Raw genomic sequence first — 16,366 nt, forward strand, 5'->3', positions numbered from 1 at the left:
GCACAGGTAATAGCAAACCAAATCATCCTTGACTGGGGTGCACCAACTAACATTTAATCTGATCAGAGAAGTGAATTTACAAGGAGGGTGTGAAATGCTAAACATCAGACAGAAGTACCACAGCCTTTTGCAGGTCAAAAGAGATCTGCACTAACTAAATGTGTGAACGACACTATAAAACAGCAAATACTAAGCAGGCAACACCGAAAATTTCTCCCCACAGATCTGGCTGTAATGAGAGCAACTTGAAGTAAAGCCATGGACATCAACCCATTGGAACTCATGACACTATGAGTGATAAAAACCCGTTTTGCTAATGCTCATGACACAGCAGACTGTGAAGGCTCAACTGCAAGAGCAGCTTTAGGTGTCACACACTGCACTGAAACAACAGCAATAATTCAGACCTGGTCAATTGAAACTCGGTTTCATGTGACAACTGGAATTTAAATGGCAATGGACATGATAATGGAGCAAGTCAAATAATTCCATATGTCTGAATTTGAAGCTGTTGAAAACATCAGAATTAACTGTGGTTCTCTCTGCATTTGTTTATGTCTTAGGTTTACCACTGCAATTCCTTGGAGGATGGATGCCAGGATGGGCTTGACCCCACCTGCATCAAAGCCAAGACAGCGGGACTGTTAGAACATAACCTGAGATTTGGGAGATGGGTGAAAAGACATTTCAAGAGGCCATTCACACCACACAGTAGCACATCACTGCATAAGTATGCCCTCCCAGTATAGAACTGGGACTAAAGTTGCAACACAGATGTTATAGATTAGATTCCACCCATCTCCTAGACATGAACACTGAACATACACCTCCATCACTACACCCTCACAGCATCATCACCTGGAATAGATCAAGTCTATCCAGGCTGAACACTACACATCATAAGAAGACAAAGATGGCATAGAGTTCAAAAGTGTTACTTCACTAAAGATCTATTGTCCATCTTTTCACACTAACAGATCCAGATAGCTTCACACACATAGGATGGTAAAGCTGATCCCATAATGACAGTCTAACAAAGACACACATATAGCAAACTCTATTCACAACACTATATACATACAAATGGCTACAGTCACAAATCAATGGTGGAAATTCTAAAGCAGAGACAGACCTGCTATTAAAATTAAAAAGGTTTAAACTTTCTGATTGTTATTGTGGTGGTTGGAAAATCAGAGGGTCCTTGATTTCTCAACATACCACTAATAAAAGAAACATTATCAAAAACAGATGGATCTGAAGTGTAAGCTCTTCAATCAATTACAAAAATTACAATTTAACCATGCCAACGACTTAGCCAGTATAACCCCCCGTCCCCCAGTGCTCAATCATGAAGTGGACATTTAAGATGCTTTTCAGGTGTCTCACACAAAACAGTGTGGAAACAAGGAGAACCCCTTCATCCATTGAGGTCTGCCCAGACAATCGCACCGCTGAAGGTGACAGGATTGGTCAAGAGGGGACAGATTATCGTCATGGAGAAGGTGCCACAGAAGCAGAAGTTTCTCCATGAAGGAATGAAACGTCAACTGAACAAGTCACAAAGGTCCAGATTGACTCTATGAACTTTGCTTACATTCTACGCTTGACCACAGGAAGAAAACCTGAACGCATTCATTCAGCTGAACTCAAGCCACATACGTCAACAAACGTCGAACAGTTACTCATCTGAATTTGACCCACGGCATCAAGGAGGGAAAACTGCAAGACTGGAGAAACTGGAAGAACTGGAAGAGAGGGCTACTCTCTGAGAAAACATAGGAAATTAACATTTGAACTCTCTTGCTATATTACCATCCCCATTCGAGACACAATCACACTTTATATTAACAGAAAACATCCTTTCTTTCATATAGGAAGTAAACCACTGGAGGGCCATATCTTGAATGGCAACCATACAACTGCAGATAAATATATTTAAAACATTTTTTTTAAAGATGACACTGTGAATATAGAAATGTATAGAAATATTATTTATGAATAAAAAATAATATAAAGAATTCAGTTGGTTATTAATACAAAGCAATTATATTTTAAGAAGTATTTAAAATAATTTGTAAGAATCTGTTCTTTAAAAAAACCTGACGTGAATATTAAAGGCCCCTCAATGCCTTTAAGTGTTATTGCCTTGCTTTGGGCCATTTATCAGAACAAGAAACTTTGATTTTGTCCATCAGGAATTGATTGGATCATTGGATTGTTGTGGTTTGCTACTGCTGTGATCTTATGTGAGTGGCAGGTTGATCCCGCCAAACACGTCATCATAGAAGAGAAGAGATGTTGTTGCAAGAAGGAGGGGAAGTTATTTTGATTAAAGGTTATGAGTACACATGAATAAAAAAAGATGAATCATTTAAAAAATAAAAAAAACACTGCAATATTTAATTAAAAAAACAAAATAATAAAATAATAATAAAAAAAAATCAAGCAAGAATTGCCCATTTTGATTTCATGGTAAATTTAGAGGCATAGTATGTAATTTTGGCCACTATCTAAAGGTTGCATTTTCAAAACAAAAACAAAGGTATAGCTTGATGACACTGTAAAGGAGCATGGAATGATGGGAGTTGTCGTCTTTACCTCCACTGCCAATGGAAATCAATCTGATGGGATTGGATCTATAACCGTTACGTTTGATCCTGACCTTTTATTCTAATACATTTTCCGCAAGTAACGTAATGTTTAATGCTAAATTATTACCCATACATGACACTTTATTTGTCTAATTACATGGTGGGATAAGGCAGGGAAAGTACATTTTGCCCAGCATTTGCAAAAAGGCTGACTTACTATTTATAAAACATAGACCTACTGTAGCAATTACTTCACACCACTAAAAAAGTGCATTCTATTTAGTATGAGTGTGTGTAGTATGAATGTAATCTGGACGTATTACATTCGTCATGGTGTCATTATCATGCGACTTACTAGCATCAGTTACGTCGCTTCATTGCATTCATAAATCCTCTCCCATGGCCTCATGCTGAACAGCTGTATTTTTATTAACTAAAATTAACAAAGATTAACTAATACAGTTAACAAATGTATTGCTCATTGTTAGTTCATTTTATTAACTAATGTTAACTAATTAACCTTATTGTAAAGTGTTACCCAAAAATGTTATAACTACAGTAGTAGTACAGTAATCAGAAGTCACAAACTGACCAGCAACCTTTCAGACGCCATCTTGCTTTTTCTAGCTCACCTGTCACCAAATGGAACGCATGGGATTGTGGGATATCAAGGGCAGCTTTTCTGATGCAGAAACTTTAGGATATTTTAATGCAAAAGTCTTACATATTGTGCCTTTAAGCATCCCTCTTGAACTGGAATCTTTTTTTTTTTTTTTTTAGATGGAACACACAGACAGCATAAAGCTGCATATAGGCCTATTTTTCTTTATAGGTAAATTTCTCAAATAACTCAATCCAGAATTTGCAAAACAAAGACTATAACACCTAACTGCATACTAGAATGTGATCGAGAGGGTTTATAAAAGGGCTACAAACATCTGTCGCCTTTTGAGAGACCGTGAATGAATAGGTGATCCAGTGAACGTCCCAGTTGTGACACACTGAACAGCTTGTGAATAGAAAAGCTCCATTCAGCATATAGTGTGAACAGGGAAAATTCCAGAAACCATGTAACCCATTTAAATCAGGGGGAAAACATTGGCATTGTGCTCCATTTTGCTTTAAATATTGACACTTTTAACTGATACAAAACCCCAATATAGATAAGAATCAGCAACAAACTGAAGCAGCTTTAAAAGCCTTTTTATTTGTATCGCTTAGCAGTAAAAAGTACAGTTCATGTGCTACAAAAGATTAGACATGATTCATAATATGTGAGAGCAGTTTTTTCTTGTCAGCTGAGCAGTTATCGCTACCTCTGCTTACATATTTAAAACTCATGCCAGCACACAAAAAGGATGGAAACAACAACAAAAAAAAAATTTAAACAATATATATATATATATATATATAAAAATCTGCTAAGCACACAGCAAAAAAATTAGATATGTATTGAGAAAAGATGATGATATGGTCTTAAAACATGTTACCAACCTCAGTGACACATGTTCAAAGAAAGTACAAAATAAAATAGTTTCTCTGCATGTCTTTATATCTAACAATTACACTCTATTACATCCAGTGACATCATTGACATTCATCTAAAAACAAAACAAAAAAACTGTACAATAGAGCAGTAAGCACTGAGAATCAAAGAGAAATATAAGGAATTAATTTTGGTCTCATTTATTCTCGTCAATGTTCACACAAGGGACAGAGATAGACAGACAGAAGAAACACACTCATTCACCCTTCACTAAGAAAAATGTGTCTTCTAACAATATATATGTTTATACATATATATATATATAGAGCGCCAACCTGTGAAGCAATATAGTGCCGTTTTCATCAGAGCATGACATAGCAAATAAACAAATGGGTTTATTAAAAAAATGCATTTCCACTACAGTTATACAGTATAATGCTTAGCCCTGCTAAGTTGAACACAAACACATACAATATGAACAGATATGATGTGAAATGTGGTGCACAGTAATATTACCATACAAAGGCCTTTATATGAGACATTTCATTGGCATTTAATCATTTTTTCTATGGTTTGCTTGTGCAACTGTCGACGTGAATTTTAGGGTGTAACGAAATCTCGATAGAAACAAAATCGTGTTTCATATAGTCTAAAGACACACATACACCTCAGATGCATGCAACAAGACATAAACACTCATGAAAACATCTCAGACATCTAAGGAATGGGACAATTGTCGTTTTGTCTTTTGGCTGGTGACTCAACTGGGGACAAACATCTCAGAAAGTCATGATTCGGCATCCATCAAATGCGAACAGGCAATCACCTCTAGTTCCTCCGTGAGGGAAGCGAGGGTTGCTGCAGTACCCACTGGACCCATCCCAGAACGTTCCAGAATCAACGCCCTTTACCCCTGCATCCCCTTACATACGGAATTCAAGTGCGGCAGGCTTTTTTTAAGTAATCATATTAAGTATTTTGGGTAACGTCACACAAGCATCCTTACACCACGCGCCATGTTTCTCAGAACTCTGCACAACCAAAGCCACTGGAACATATGAGCAACAACACTTACTGTTTTTATTCAAAAAAGACATAAAAACCCTTATCACAATGAAGCATTGGTAGAAAATCCACATCAGAAAAATATGCAAGGGCTCCCCCTCATAGTAAATAACATTTGTTCTTTTTTGTAATATTCTTTCAGCTCCTTGAAACCAGTTTCATATATAAACCGCAGTCTTTGAAGGTTCACCACATATATGTATATAGTTATTTATATATACTCTTAAAAAATGCAAGCAAAGAAAAGAGACTGGAAAATCCTCAGGGATTCTGTCTCCTTTTAATATAGTGTGTTTAGATATCAGAGGCCTTGTCTCTGTTGATAAAGAGAGTCTCTTGGCAAAAGGGGTTAACCAGAACCACGCCGCTGTCGCTGTAGTCACCATTAGGGGGCAGACACGTCTCCTGATCCTGAAACACAAAGAACAACATTAGCACTTGCTTTCAGGCTAACTAAAAAGCTAATCACTTAAGAGCAGCTGCTACAAAGCTAAATGCAGTTAAGGTGAAAGGAACAGGTATTCTTCGTAGGATCTATGTTCTTTGCTTCTTTAGACACAAATGTGCATTTCTATGGTGTAGTGATTGAGCTCTATTGCCATGGAGACGGCGTGTGTGAAATAATGGGAGGAAATGAAGGAAGAAGCAGGTTAAATTGCACCTGTGGGAAAAGACAACTTATTACGAGGCTCTAGATTCTAAGACGATGTATTTCGTCATTCATTCGTATTTGGTCACACATATTGGTCACACATATTGGGACCAAATACATATTATTCTTATTCAGACATCAAAATGAATACATCCATCCAACAATTCTCAAATCTATCTATCTATCTATCTATCTAAACCAGGGATGTCCAATCCTGCTCCTGGAGGGCCACTGTCCTGCAGAGTTTAGCTCCAACCCCAATTAAACACACCTGAACCAGATAATCAAGGTCTTACTAGGGGCATTCTAGAAACTTCCAGGTAGGTGTGTTGAGGCAGGCTAGAGCTAAACTCTGCAGGACAGTGGCCCTCCAGGACTGAGTTTGGACACCCCTGATCTAAACTGAGGGATTATGAAAAATTGTGAATAGCATAAGATACAATAGTCAACTAAAAAACACTGATATAGTGGAATACTGAGGACAAAGGATAAAGGAAGGGAGTGGATGTCTCTGTTGGTTCTCTAAGAGAGGTAAAGGAAGATATGAACACCTGGGTCACCGGCATCCAAAACATGATTCATCATCATCATCATCACCATCATCATCACACTCCTGTCAGAAAATGCCAGCAAGCAGGAATGAAAAGGTGGAAAACAAGAAGCATAGAGAGGTTGAAATGGAAAATGTCAATGAAGGGATGGTAACAATCTGACAAAAGGTTCAGGGAAAAACAACAACTTTAAACTAGTGAGTTTTTAATTTAGAAATCTGGTCACTGGACACCAGGTGGCGATATGTAACATGAATGGGAAATCATGTTAAAACACTCTCAGTTACCATTAAGTGAGTTTTTCAAGGACACTTTGTCTTGATTGCAATGATTACTGTTCATTTCATAATGATACGCCAGCAAAAAAATTATCATTTAAAGTATGTACTGTGCTAAATGAGAAAAGCATCAAATAGACATCACAAAAAGTAGCTATAGAAAATTTTATATTTTATTCGATTCAACATAAAATGTCTCATATATATATATATACACATTTACAGACCAAAGCAGTTTGGTTAACAACCAACCTACCAGTAGGTGGCGTTAACTGTCTAAATAAGTAAGTAATTGAGCCATTCATTCATTCGATTCGTTCAAACGGCTGATTCATTCAGGAATTAAGTAAATGGTTTATGAATGGGCCACTGAATCATTGTTTCACCTGATTGATTTGCTCAAAACGCAAAATCATTGAAAAACGAAACACTTTTCGTTAGCAAAATTGAAAACTGTTGTATAAAATCATTTGCACTCATGCTATTGGGAACAAAAACAGGACTTGTGTGATATTGTTTAACTATATCATATCATATGATATAAATATGAGACAAAAACTCACACAGAGGCATTTTGCCCTGATATCTTGAATATAAGAAGTATTATAACCACATTTTATAGGCTACATCATGTTCATCACCAATCAACTCTATGAAATGTAAGATGGCCTACATGGGTCTGGGTTCCATAACTAATTAGTTAAATGAACGCGTTAAATCGACAGACCTTATTCATTCATGCCAATCAGCCAGATACAGTATATTATTCATAGAGTAAATTATATTAACAGCAAAACATTTTCTGTTCATAAAAGCATAAAGTTAAATGAAAGGTTAATTGCTGTAAATGCCAAAAACCATATGCTAAAAACATTCTTCACTTTTTGTTGGCCTTCTCTGCACTTTTAAAAGGATAGTATAGTGAAATGAAGGGTAGTGAAGTAGTGTGGAGAAGCCAAATGATGGATAAAAAAGGGGGGGGGGACAGGATCATGAAATGTTGCGAGCAGGAATTGAACCAAAATCAACCACATGAGCACCACAGCTCAGATGTTGAGTGACGTCACTTCTTGTTGACGTTCTAAGTATTGTCAAACAAAACGGAGACTAGCTCGACCCAGGCTCCAGGCTGGGCCAGTTCGTTTTTGTTGCCGTTTGTGGAGCCTGGGTTCTGTCTACAGAGACCGCCTTTTTTACAGTGTGTTCAGGGGATAGGCAGCTAACGGATAGTGAGGAGATGTTTGCTGTATGTGCCAAAAAATGTTTCGGCCTAAAAAACGCGTGACATCGCTTAGAGCACCTTTAAAATATCATAACGTGATCTTCCACTGAAACAATGACTTCTCTACAGTTGCTTGTGCCAGTTAAGTTCTTTTTTTCACTTGTACATCACAATACGGAAGAAAAGATCTGTTGCTACTTCCGTTACATCACAGCTTTAAGCACAAAAAGCAGTGGCAATCAGTACCTCAGTCTCTAGTGATTGTATCTCGCGTGGGAGCTCCACAGCATGGCGGGTGAAGTAGTCCATGGTGATGGCATCATTCCAGTAGCTCAAGTTGTTCTCCTGAGTAGATGACTTCTTCTTTTTCCTCATACAGCATACGGTAAGTAGCACGGCTGAAGAGAAGAAGACATGAATTAAAAGATTCAAATTCTATATCTAACTCTATTTTAGCTTTTAGACCACTTTGTATGATGTGTTTCAGAAAAGTTGTAAGCAAAAAATACCAAGCCACAAAGGGAATATTATGTTATCCTGCTTCTTTGGGAAAGTTCCTGTCAAAAAATGATGACAGAAAGCACAAGTTTTCAAAGCTGGAGGAAGTGTGATATTGGTTACTCACAGCATGAGGAGACAGGCACGCTAATGGCAAGAACCAACCACACAATGTCCATTTTTTCCAGGCAGATGGTGTACTCTTTGTGAGGAGGATCCAACGCAGGGCCCGACTGGTTTCCAGACCCCCATGGGCCTTGTGTGGTGGCTGGGACCTGCCGGTTCATGAAGCTCCCGCTAGCTGTGGAGGGTGCCTCTGATGTGTCCGGATCATTCGCTGCAGGCAATGAGGCTCCAGTGCTGTTGATAACGTCTGTGACATTAGTCAGGGAGACAAGAGAATCATTGGTCATGTTGGTGGTTCCATCCCTACCACCTTGGACTTCCATAGAGCTTCTACTCTCTCCTAAAGAAGTGGGATTGGATGTGGTAATGTGGTTGGAAGATGGGGCTAGAGCTGGAGAAGGAGACTGGATGTCAGTTTGTGTTTCCAAAGTGAGAGTGGGATTCTCTGTTGAAGACACGTCGCGCGATGTAATGGTGTGATGTGGAGCCGACTTGTCCGCATTCTGCCCTTTGTGGGTTTTTAAGGGTGAATAGAATGGTGATGACTGATGTTGTATAGGATCAATGGGGTCCTCTACTCCCATCAAAAGGCCCTTGGCACTAGGGGTCACATCACTTTGAGTCCCTGAGAAAAAAGAATGACCCGAGCCAGAATTTGTGGTTTGGTTTCCACTGTCCAATGCAATAGCACTGCTCTGATTCCTATGGTCCAAACCTGAGGGCTCAAACCGGTTCACTGGCTTTCTACTGATTGTACTCGGCTTATTGGTATTAGTGCTAAAGTTCTGCTCTTGGGTTCTGGGGGTTCTATTGAACATACTTCCAGAGGTCATTTGGGGCGCTTCTGCTTTTGAAATAGGGATATGAGGTGGCTCCTGATCCCTGGGATCAACTGGATGGACCCCTACGATTGATGTCTGAACTATGGCAGAAGGTACAGTGGTCTTCGGTGTCTGGAATGGGTTGACAGTAGTGCGTCTACGGATGGCTTCTAGAGAGGCCAGTGCCTGGTTGTGCAGATCCCCAGTTCTGGAGCCCTCCTGCCAGCTCAAGGGCCCCGATGAGAGGGTGGAGAGGGTTCTTGTCCTCGTTGACATGGAGACAGGGTCCCGAAGGGTTTGGCTGGGGTGAAGCTCTTCTGCAGAGAACACCAGCCCAACTGGCACAAACAGAATCAGTAGGACACCTGAGAAAGGAAAACAGACCGTAAGAGGAATTTTTGACAAAAATCTTTTATGCAAATACCAAATCTCACTGCACCAAGGAAACATTTAGTTTAAGCATTATTAGTCCACAATGAGGTTCTTACAGGCCCATTCAGAGATGAGTCAAGGAACAGTTTTGAACAGTCTGAATGCTGGTATGGTTACTAAGTGTCTTGATGACATCACCACAAATGGGCGGGACCCTGCTTTATGGTTCAAAATGGTGTTTTATGTCACCACTCCATACTTAAAAACATATAGATGACACCTGATGATCAGAGTAAGGACATTGTTTCATCTGCATGCTATTTTAGTTGCTATAGAAACCAAGATTCAGCTCTTAGAAGATGGAAGGCAGTGAGAGATGAGAGAACAACATCACAAACAATATCAAGAAGACATCTGAGTCTGAGCCAGTTCAACACCAGCTACTAAGCAATCGTCATTGTTGACGTCATTGCTGACCTGTAGGTGTTTCAAATGTGACATTCTTTATAAGATATGTGTTTCATGCTATACACAAAGAACCCTTCTAAGACTCAATTTTATCCAATAATCAGAACAAAGCTTAATGACCCGACCAAAGCATGATGTAAAGGAAAATGACATCATGACACTACTGATTGGCTGAATGCAACACAAAAACAAACACAGTCCCAAACCCTTCACTAGTGACTATCATAAATAACTGACTTCATTGGAACAAACTTCTTTTCTACAATTATCCTGTTGCATTGATCAACAACAAGACAGCAAGTTGATTGTGTAAATGTTTAGTGAATCAGGAGTTTCCTACCAATCATAAGCTGCCCTTGCTGAACAAGCAGTGAAGAAGAGAGATAAACAGACAGTTTCTCTTTCAAGTGCTAATGCTAACTCATAATTACCATATCAAACACAAGCATGCCCATGCTAGAAAATGACATGGCTATGATGACAACATGACCATGCTGATTTCAAAGTTCACTACCACAGTACATTAGAATCGAAGGTATTTGCCATGTACTTTTTTTTTTTTTTTTTTTTTTAATCAAAAGGTATTACATCTCCCATTCAGCCATTCCAATCCAACGCAGCATTAATAAAACATCACCCTGTAAATAAAACATGAATCACTGCTTATTTCACAACAAAGTGGCGCGTTTAGATCAGGCACAAGCTCTCAAGCTTGCTCCGCTCTGCACACATCCCAGAGCGTTTAACAAGCCGTGGATCTGAAGGTTCACACAGCCACTGAAATCATCTGATCATGAGCTCCCTGGTCCCATGTAAACACACCACTGTCCTATTACCAAGTTATGTTTTATAATTTATAATTAATTTTTTTTTAAAGTTTGAAAATGGTTTTCAAGTCTGTTAGCATAAAAAAAATCAGTGATTACTCAGTTTGGACTGAGTTTTTATCTTGGTTTTTTGATCAGCTCCCTCTGGATTGTGTTCTGTTGATATGAATGATGTTTTATATCAAAGATTAGCAAATGAGAAAATCAGAAGCCAACAAACACCGAGATCACATCATTAAAGACATCATTCTAGCATGCTAATCTAGTCTGTGCTAGCATGCTAATCTGCTGTACAGCCAAAACAATCTTTGTTGCATTAATTTCCTGTTATCGCTGTAAAACTGTTTTGAAACAATCTGTATTGTAAAATGCGCTATATAAATGAAGGTGACTTGTCTTGATTTAAGCTTACTATTTCTGCCATATGGAATAGTATGCATATACAGTACAGGATAATATATAATAGCATACTATGCATGAAGTGTCCAACATTCCACACTTTTCCACACCAGATTTTTTGGTTAATTAAGTACATCATCCAGGTATTTGAAGTATTTTTCTTTTTGGAACTTTTATTGTGAACACTACTCGCACTTTATACTACAAAATGGCATAGAATATAGTGCATAAGTACCTTTACTGTTTCTAACTGCCACATGGAAAATGCATACTAGCATATATACTAGGATGTACAGAAAATTACGGAATTGTGTAGAATGTTTGTCCATTAAAATGTAATGAGTATCTTTAAAAGATTTGGTACTACTAAGGTGATAAGGCGAGATTGTCACTTTATCAATAGTCATTTTGATTATTTCAGGCTGTTTTTGCATTTTCTGCATGTAGGACCATCAGTGAACAGACTGTGGGTGGTCTGTCTGAGTCTCAGATTAGGGGTATGATTGTTTAATTGAGATGTTGTTCCAGAAACAACAAAGGATGATCCAGGAACATATCCAATTTAACAAATCACGTTAATCCACGAGTGACATACTGTATGTGTGTGGTTGTACGTGTGAATGAATGGAAGTTATAAAGAAGGCAAGATAAATATCATTATTTTTTTCTTTTAAAAACACTGGCATTACCAAGGTTATCTCCCATCCATCAATGAATGACTCACTCTCTAGTGACATTTATGCACACACACACTCTTACACTTGTCTGACTCACGGTGTAATAGTGAGGGGGAGGCAGAGGAGGACAGCACATAATACAATCACAGCACTGGGCGAAAACACACACTGGATACTTTGCAAGATGAGCACTGGACCATAAGAGGCATGTGGGTGTTAAATCAACTACAGGCACTTCTAATGCCCCAGTGCTTGATTTTTATTAAAACTATACCAGATTTTAGGGTGGTAATGTTTTTCTTTTTTTTTTTTTTTTGTATTTGTTGAAAGAAGTCTCTTATGTTCACTAAGGTTGCCTTTATTTAATGAAAAAATGCAGTAATATTTTAAAATATTATAACAATTCAAAAGAACTGGTTTCTATTTTAATACACTGGTGCTGGTGCTGGTTCAAAGTTGGTTCAACTTGCGAACCTTCTCAGAACCTGTTTGTTTTTCCACTGACTAGAGAGCCCAGCGAACGACGTCGGTACATCACTGTGTACGTTGCCGTAGGCTACGTCTTAGCTTTCCTAGAAATGCTTGCGCCAACTTCAAGCATAACAATTACAATGGCGGACTACATCGTCTTTCTGCAAATGTTTCTCCTGGCTTTGCGATCCTATATTGGGGTCAGAAGAAGACGTTTAGAACACATTTGTGCTGCTCGTCTGGATTACTATAGACGGAGGTTACGTTCGAGAAGAAGTTCGACAATAACCCCGCCCCCAGCCCCCGACGTAAGCATGACGTGGTAAAAGAACGGTTCTAGTCCAGCAAAGAGTTGGTGCCGCTTTGGAACCAATTTTCTTGGCCGAGAACCGGTTCTTTGGCTGTCGAAACACAAAGAACTGGTTCGCGAGTAGGCACCGGCTCCGAACCGGCACCAGCACTCCCTTGGTGGAAAAGGGGTAACTGATAACAAACTAAAAGACTAACAGGTGTGATGATCAGATGAATTGCCATAGTAACTAACAATGGCGGGAAACATGAACAAAGACAACAGGAAATAATGAGAAGCAAACTAAAAGTCCATTATAATTCAACTAAACGAGCAAATAACTGACTACCTGACACTAATATTCTCAAAAAACATTTATTATTATTACCAATTTTTTTTTATGGAAACTGTGATGCATTTCCCCCAGGATTCTCTGATGAGTAGAAAGTTTAAAACAACAGTATTTATTTCTTTAAAAAATGTTCTGACACCAAATTTTGAATGGTAGAAATATTTTATTGTTTTAGCCTTGTCTCTGACTTTCCATCTTAAAATATTAATTATTACATATCAACTCAGACTCAAATAATCATACACCATTTCATTTTTGTATTGTTAAAAATATTTTATATTATCAATTTTTACAAAAATACAATTGTCCTTTTGATGACACTTCCATCACTACCAATAATTTGACATAATTTGTATTATTTCATGATCTAAAAATCAAATCAAATCATGTATTCGTGTGCATTTAGGATGCATAAAATGAAATTAGCCTTAACAAGTCAAATGAGCCTAGCCTAGAAAGAAGTTCCCATTCACAGAATGAAGGGGTGTGTGTGTGCGTGTATTAATCAATGTCACATACAGCATATGTGTGTGTGTACAAGCAATGTCATGGTCAGAGATGTGTAATTAGCCAGAGGAGCAGCACTATGCTGATAGAGTACATGTCTAACGCAGACAGAAAGGTATGACCTCCTCTTTCACACAGAAACAGGAGAGGTGTTTGCAATGAAAGCAAATTGGAAAACCAAATTGATGAAAAGTCCAGCAAAAACATTCATTATGTAACGGAGTGAATGGTGCTGTAAAGAGAGGAGAGGTGTGAATGAAAAGAGAGTGACAAGACACTAGAACTCCACAAAACGGCTGGGAACCCGAATAAAACTTGGAATATAATGGAAAAGGCATATGCATATGCAAAGGTTCTTTGTTATTGTTCAGTAGATAAATTAGTTTGACAAGCTAGAGCTTGCACATGGAATGATTAACCTTGCAATAATTGCTTCCTCTGTTTCTCTGCTAAAAAATTACTTTCATTACAAAATTACACGCGCTGCCATCTGCTGATTTAAAATATAACGTTCACAGATGGATGGGTGCTGGAGACATTTTCTGACACAGAAGTTTATCACAGTTTTTGTTTCAGGTCTTTTATATTTTGGAACTTTCTTAAAAAATAGTAAAGAAGATGTTGTCATCATTCTGTCATGTTGTTTCTCCAGAAGAAATTTTGAAAAATGTTCACGTTGCTTTTACTCATGCAACAAAAGAGTGCATACCACATGATTATAATTTAAGTCATTATTCACTGAAAATATATGCATATTCATGTTGTACAGCATGTGTCAAAATTGTAAAAACTTCAGCATCTTAAATCTCATGTGGACTTCTTTTATGGTACTTTATGGCAATTTCTTGTCATTTCAAGCTTGACAGCCCATGGTATATTTGTAAACAATCTTCAAATTTTGTTTTGAATGAAAAAATAAATTTAAAAACCTTGGTGATATTTATACTATGATTAAGCGCCAGTGAGCGGCGGTTTAACCCTAAGTGCCGGGTCAAAAGCCAGTTAGGTATTAGTATGCATTGCTCCAGTGACCCTGAACCACAATCTTGGTGATAATTTCCATCTGACATGCTTCAAGCGTATGTGAGCAAGGTCACGGAAAGGGGGAAATGAACTGAAATTAAACGTCTTTGGAATGTTTATGTAGTCTGTGACATTCCTAATGTCATACATAGACATTAATAAATCACATGAAAGCACCATCCTGCACACTGTGATCCTTGAACTGTCTGCAAGTCTCTCACATTAGAGCTGTAGATACTGAGATCTCAAATGGCCTCGACAGATTGTATGGGTTTACAGCTTATCTTCCCATCCATCATTCAATATTACACACTAACCTCACCTCCGGAGACAACGAGCCAAGATGGCATCTGCAGTCTGAGGCTGAACAGTGTTGACTGACACAATGGTCCACTTGGATCCGAAAGACACGGGTTGGGTTTGATTATTAGTGGCCTTGGGTCTCAGGTAATTTAAAATAAATGTGCTTTTTCCGAATGGACCCGAGAAGACCCGAATTCTTTTAACTATGTCGGCCTTGCATTTAATAAAATGAAATAATATTTAATTATTTAGATAATTACAGTGAATATTTGAAAAATAATTATGTCATCTCTTATCATCAGGCAAATAACATTACGACAAAAGTTATAGGACGTATGTGGTTAGTGATGAGACTAGGGGTGTAACGATACCCTCATGTCACGATACTGAACTCACGATACGGTATTATTGCGATATACTCCAAGACATGATAAAAGGTTAACAAAAAATGTACTGTTGATTAAAATGCTAAATTTGATATTACATTGTAGGTGTAAATGAATAGGCTTTGACTTGTGCTGGTAACCAAATGCACAGGACAATGGTGACACCAGAATATAAATATTCATGATTCTGAAGCTGAAAATAATTATTTTAGACGAATATGCTTGCACTCTTTCACTGACTAAATATATTTAAAATAGTGTAGGCCACTTTTTACTGGTAACATAAGACATTTGGCATTATCAGGACCCCCATTGCATTATTATACAATATATTTAACATTATATATAGTAGTTTAAAGGGATAGTTCACCCAAAAATTTAAATTCTGTCATCATTTACTCACCCTTAAGTTCTTCCAAACCTGTATGATTTCCTTTCTTCTGCTAAAGAAAGGTTGGTAATTAAACAGTTGCTGGTCCCCATTGACATCAATAGTATTTTTTTTGTCCTACTATGGAAGTCAATGGGGTCCATCAGTCGTTTGGTTACCGACTTTCTTCAAAATATCTTCTTTTGTGTTCAGCAGAAGAAAGAGAGTCATACAGGTTTGGAACAACTTGAGGGAGAGTAAATGATGACAGAATTTTCATTTTTGGGTGAACTATCCCTTTAATGTAGTACTGACACTAAAACTCAGACTCACACAGTAATTTTTATTTTAGGTGAACTATACACAATACATAATTTGTCACTATCCATGATAAATATTGTTAAATATTGTTTTTGTATTGTGATATATTGTGACATGATCTACAGGGTGGGCCATTTATATGGATACACCGTAATAACATGGGAATGGTTGGTGATATTAAAGTCCTGTTTGTGGCACATTAGTATATGTGAGGGGGCAAACTCCTCAAGATGGGTGGTGACCATGGTGGCCATTTAGAAGTCGGCCATCTTGGATACAACTTTTGTTTTTTCAATAGGAAGAGGGCCATG

The 16,366-nt window shown here is 38.0% G+C and overlaps 1 protein-coding gene across 4 annotated transcripts in view; it reads right to left on the bottom strand.

Moving 5' to 3' along the window:
* Positions 1-3,778: 3,778 nt before the first annotated feature.
* tmem108 (transmembrane protein 108) overlaps positions 3,779-16,366 on the bottom strand; it is a 64,093-nt gene continuing 51,505 nt past the window's right edge. For all 4 annotated transcript variants that reach the window (XM_081352541.1, XM_081352542.1, XM_081352540.1 and 1 more), the window contains exons 3-5: positions 8,471-9,655; positions 8,092-8,243; positions 3,779-5,553 (exon numbers count right to left, since the gene is read on the bottom strand). In XM_081352541.1, coding sequence (XP_081208667.1) covers positions 5,437-5,553; positions 8,092-8,243; positions 8,471-9,655 — 1,454 coding nt within the window. In that variant the 3' untranslated portion in view covers positions 3,779-5,436. The remainder of the gene's footprint in view (positions 5,554-8,091; positions 8,244-8,470; positions 9,656-16,366) is intronic.

This window comes from Scardinius erythrophthalmus (genome assembly GCF_964197995.2).
Source record: "Scardinius erythrophthalmus genome assembly, chromosome: 22".
Classification (NCBI taxonomy): domain Eukaryota; kingdom Metazoa; phylum Chordata; class Actinopteri; order Cypriniformes; family Leuciscidae; genus Scardinius; species Scardinius erythrophthalmus.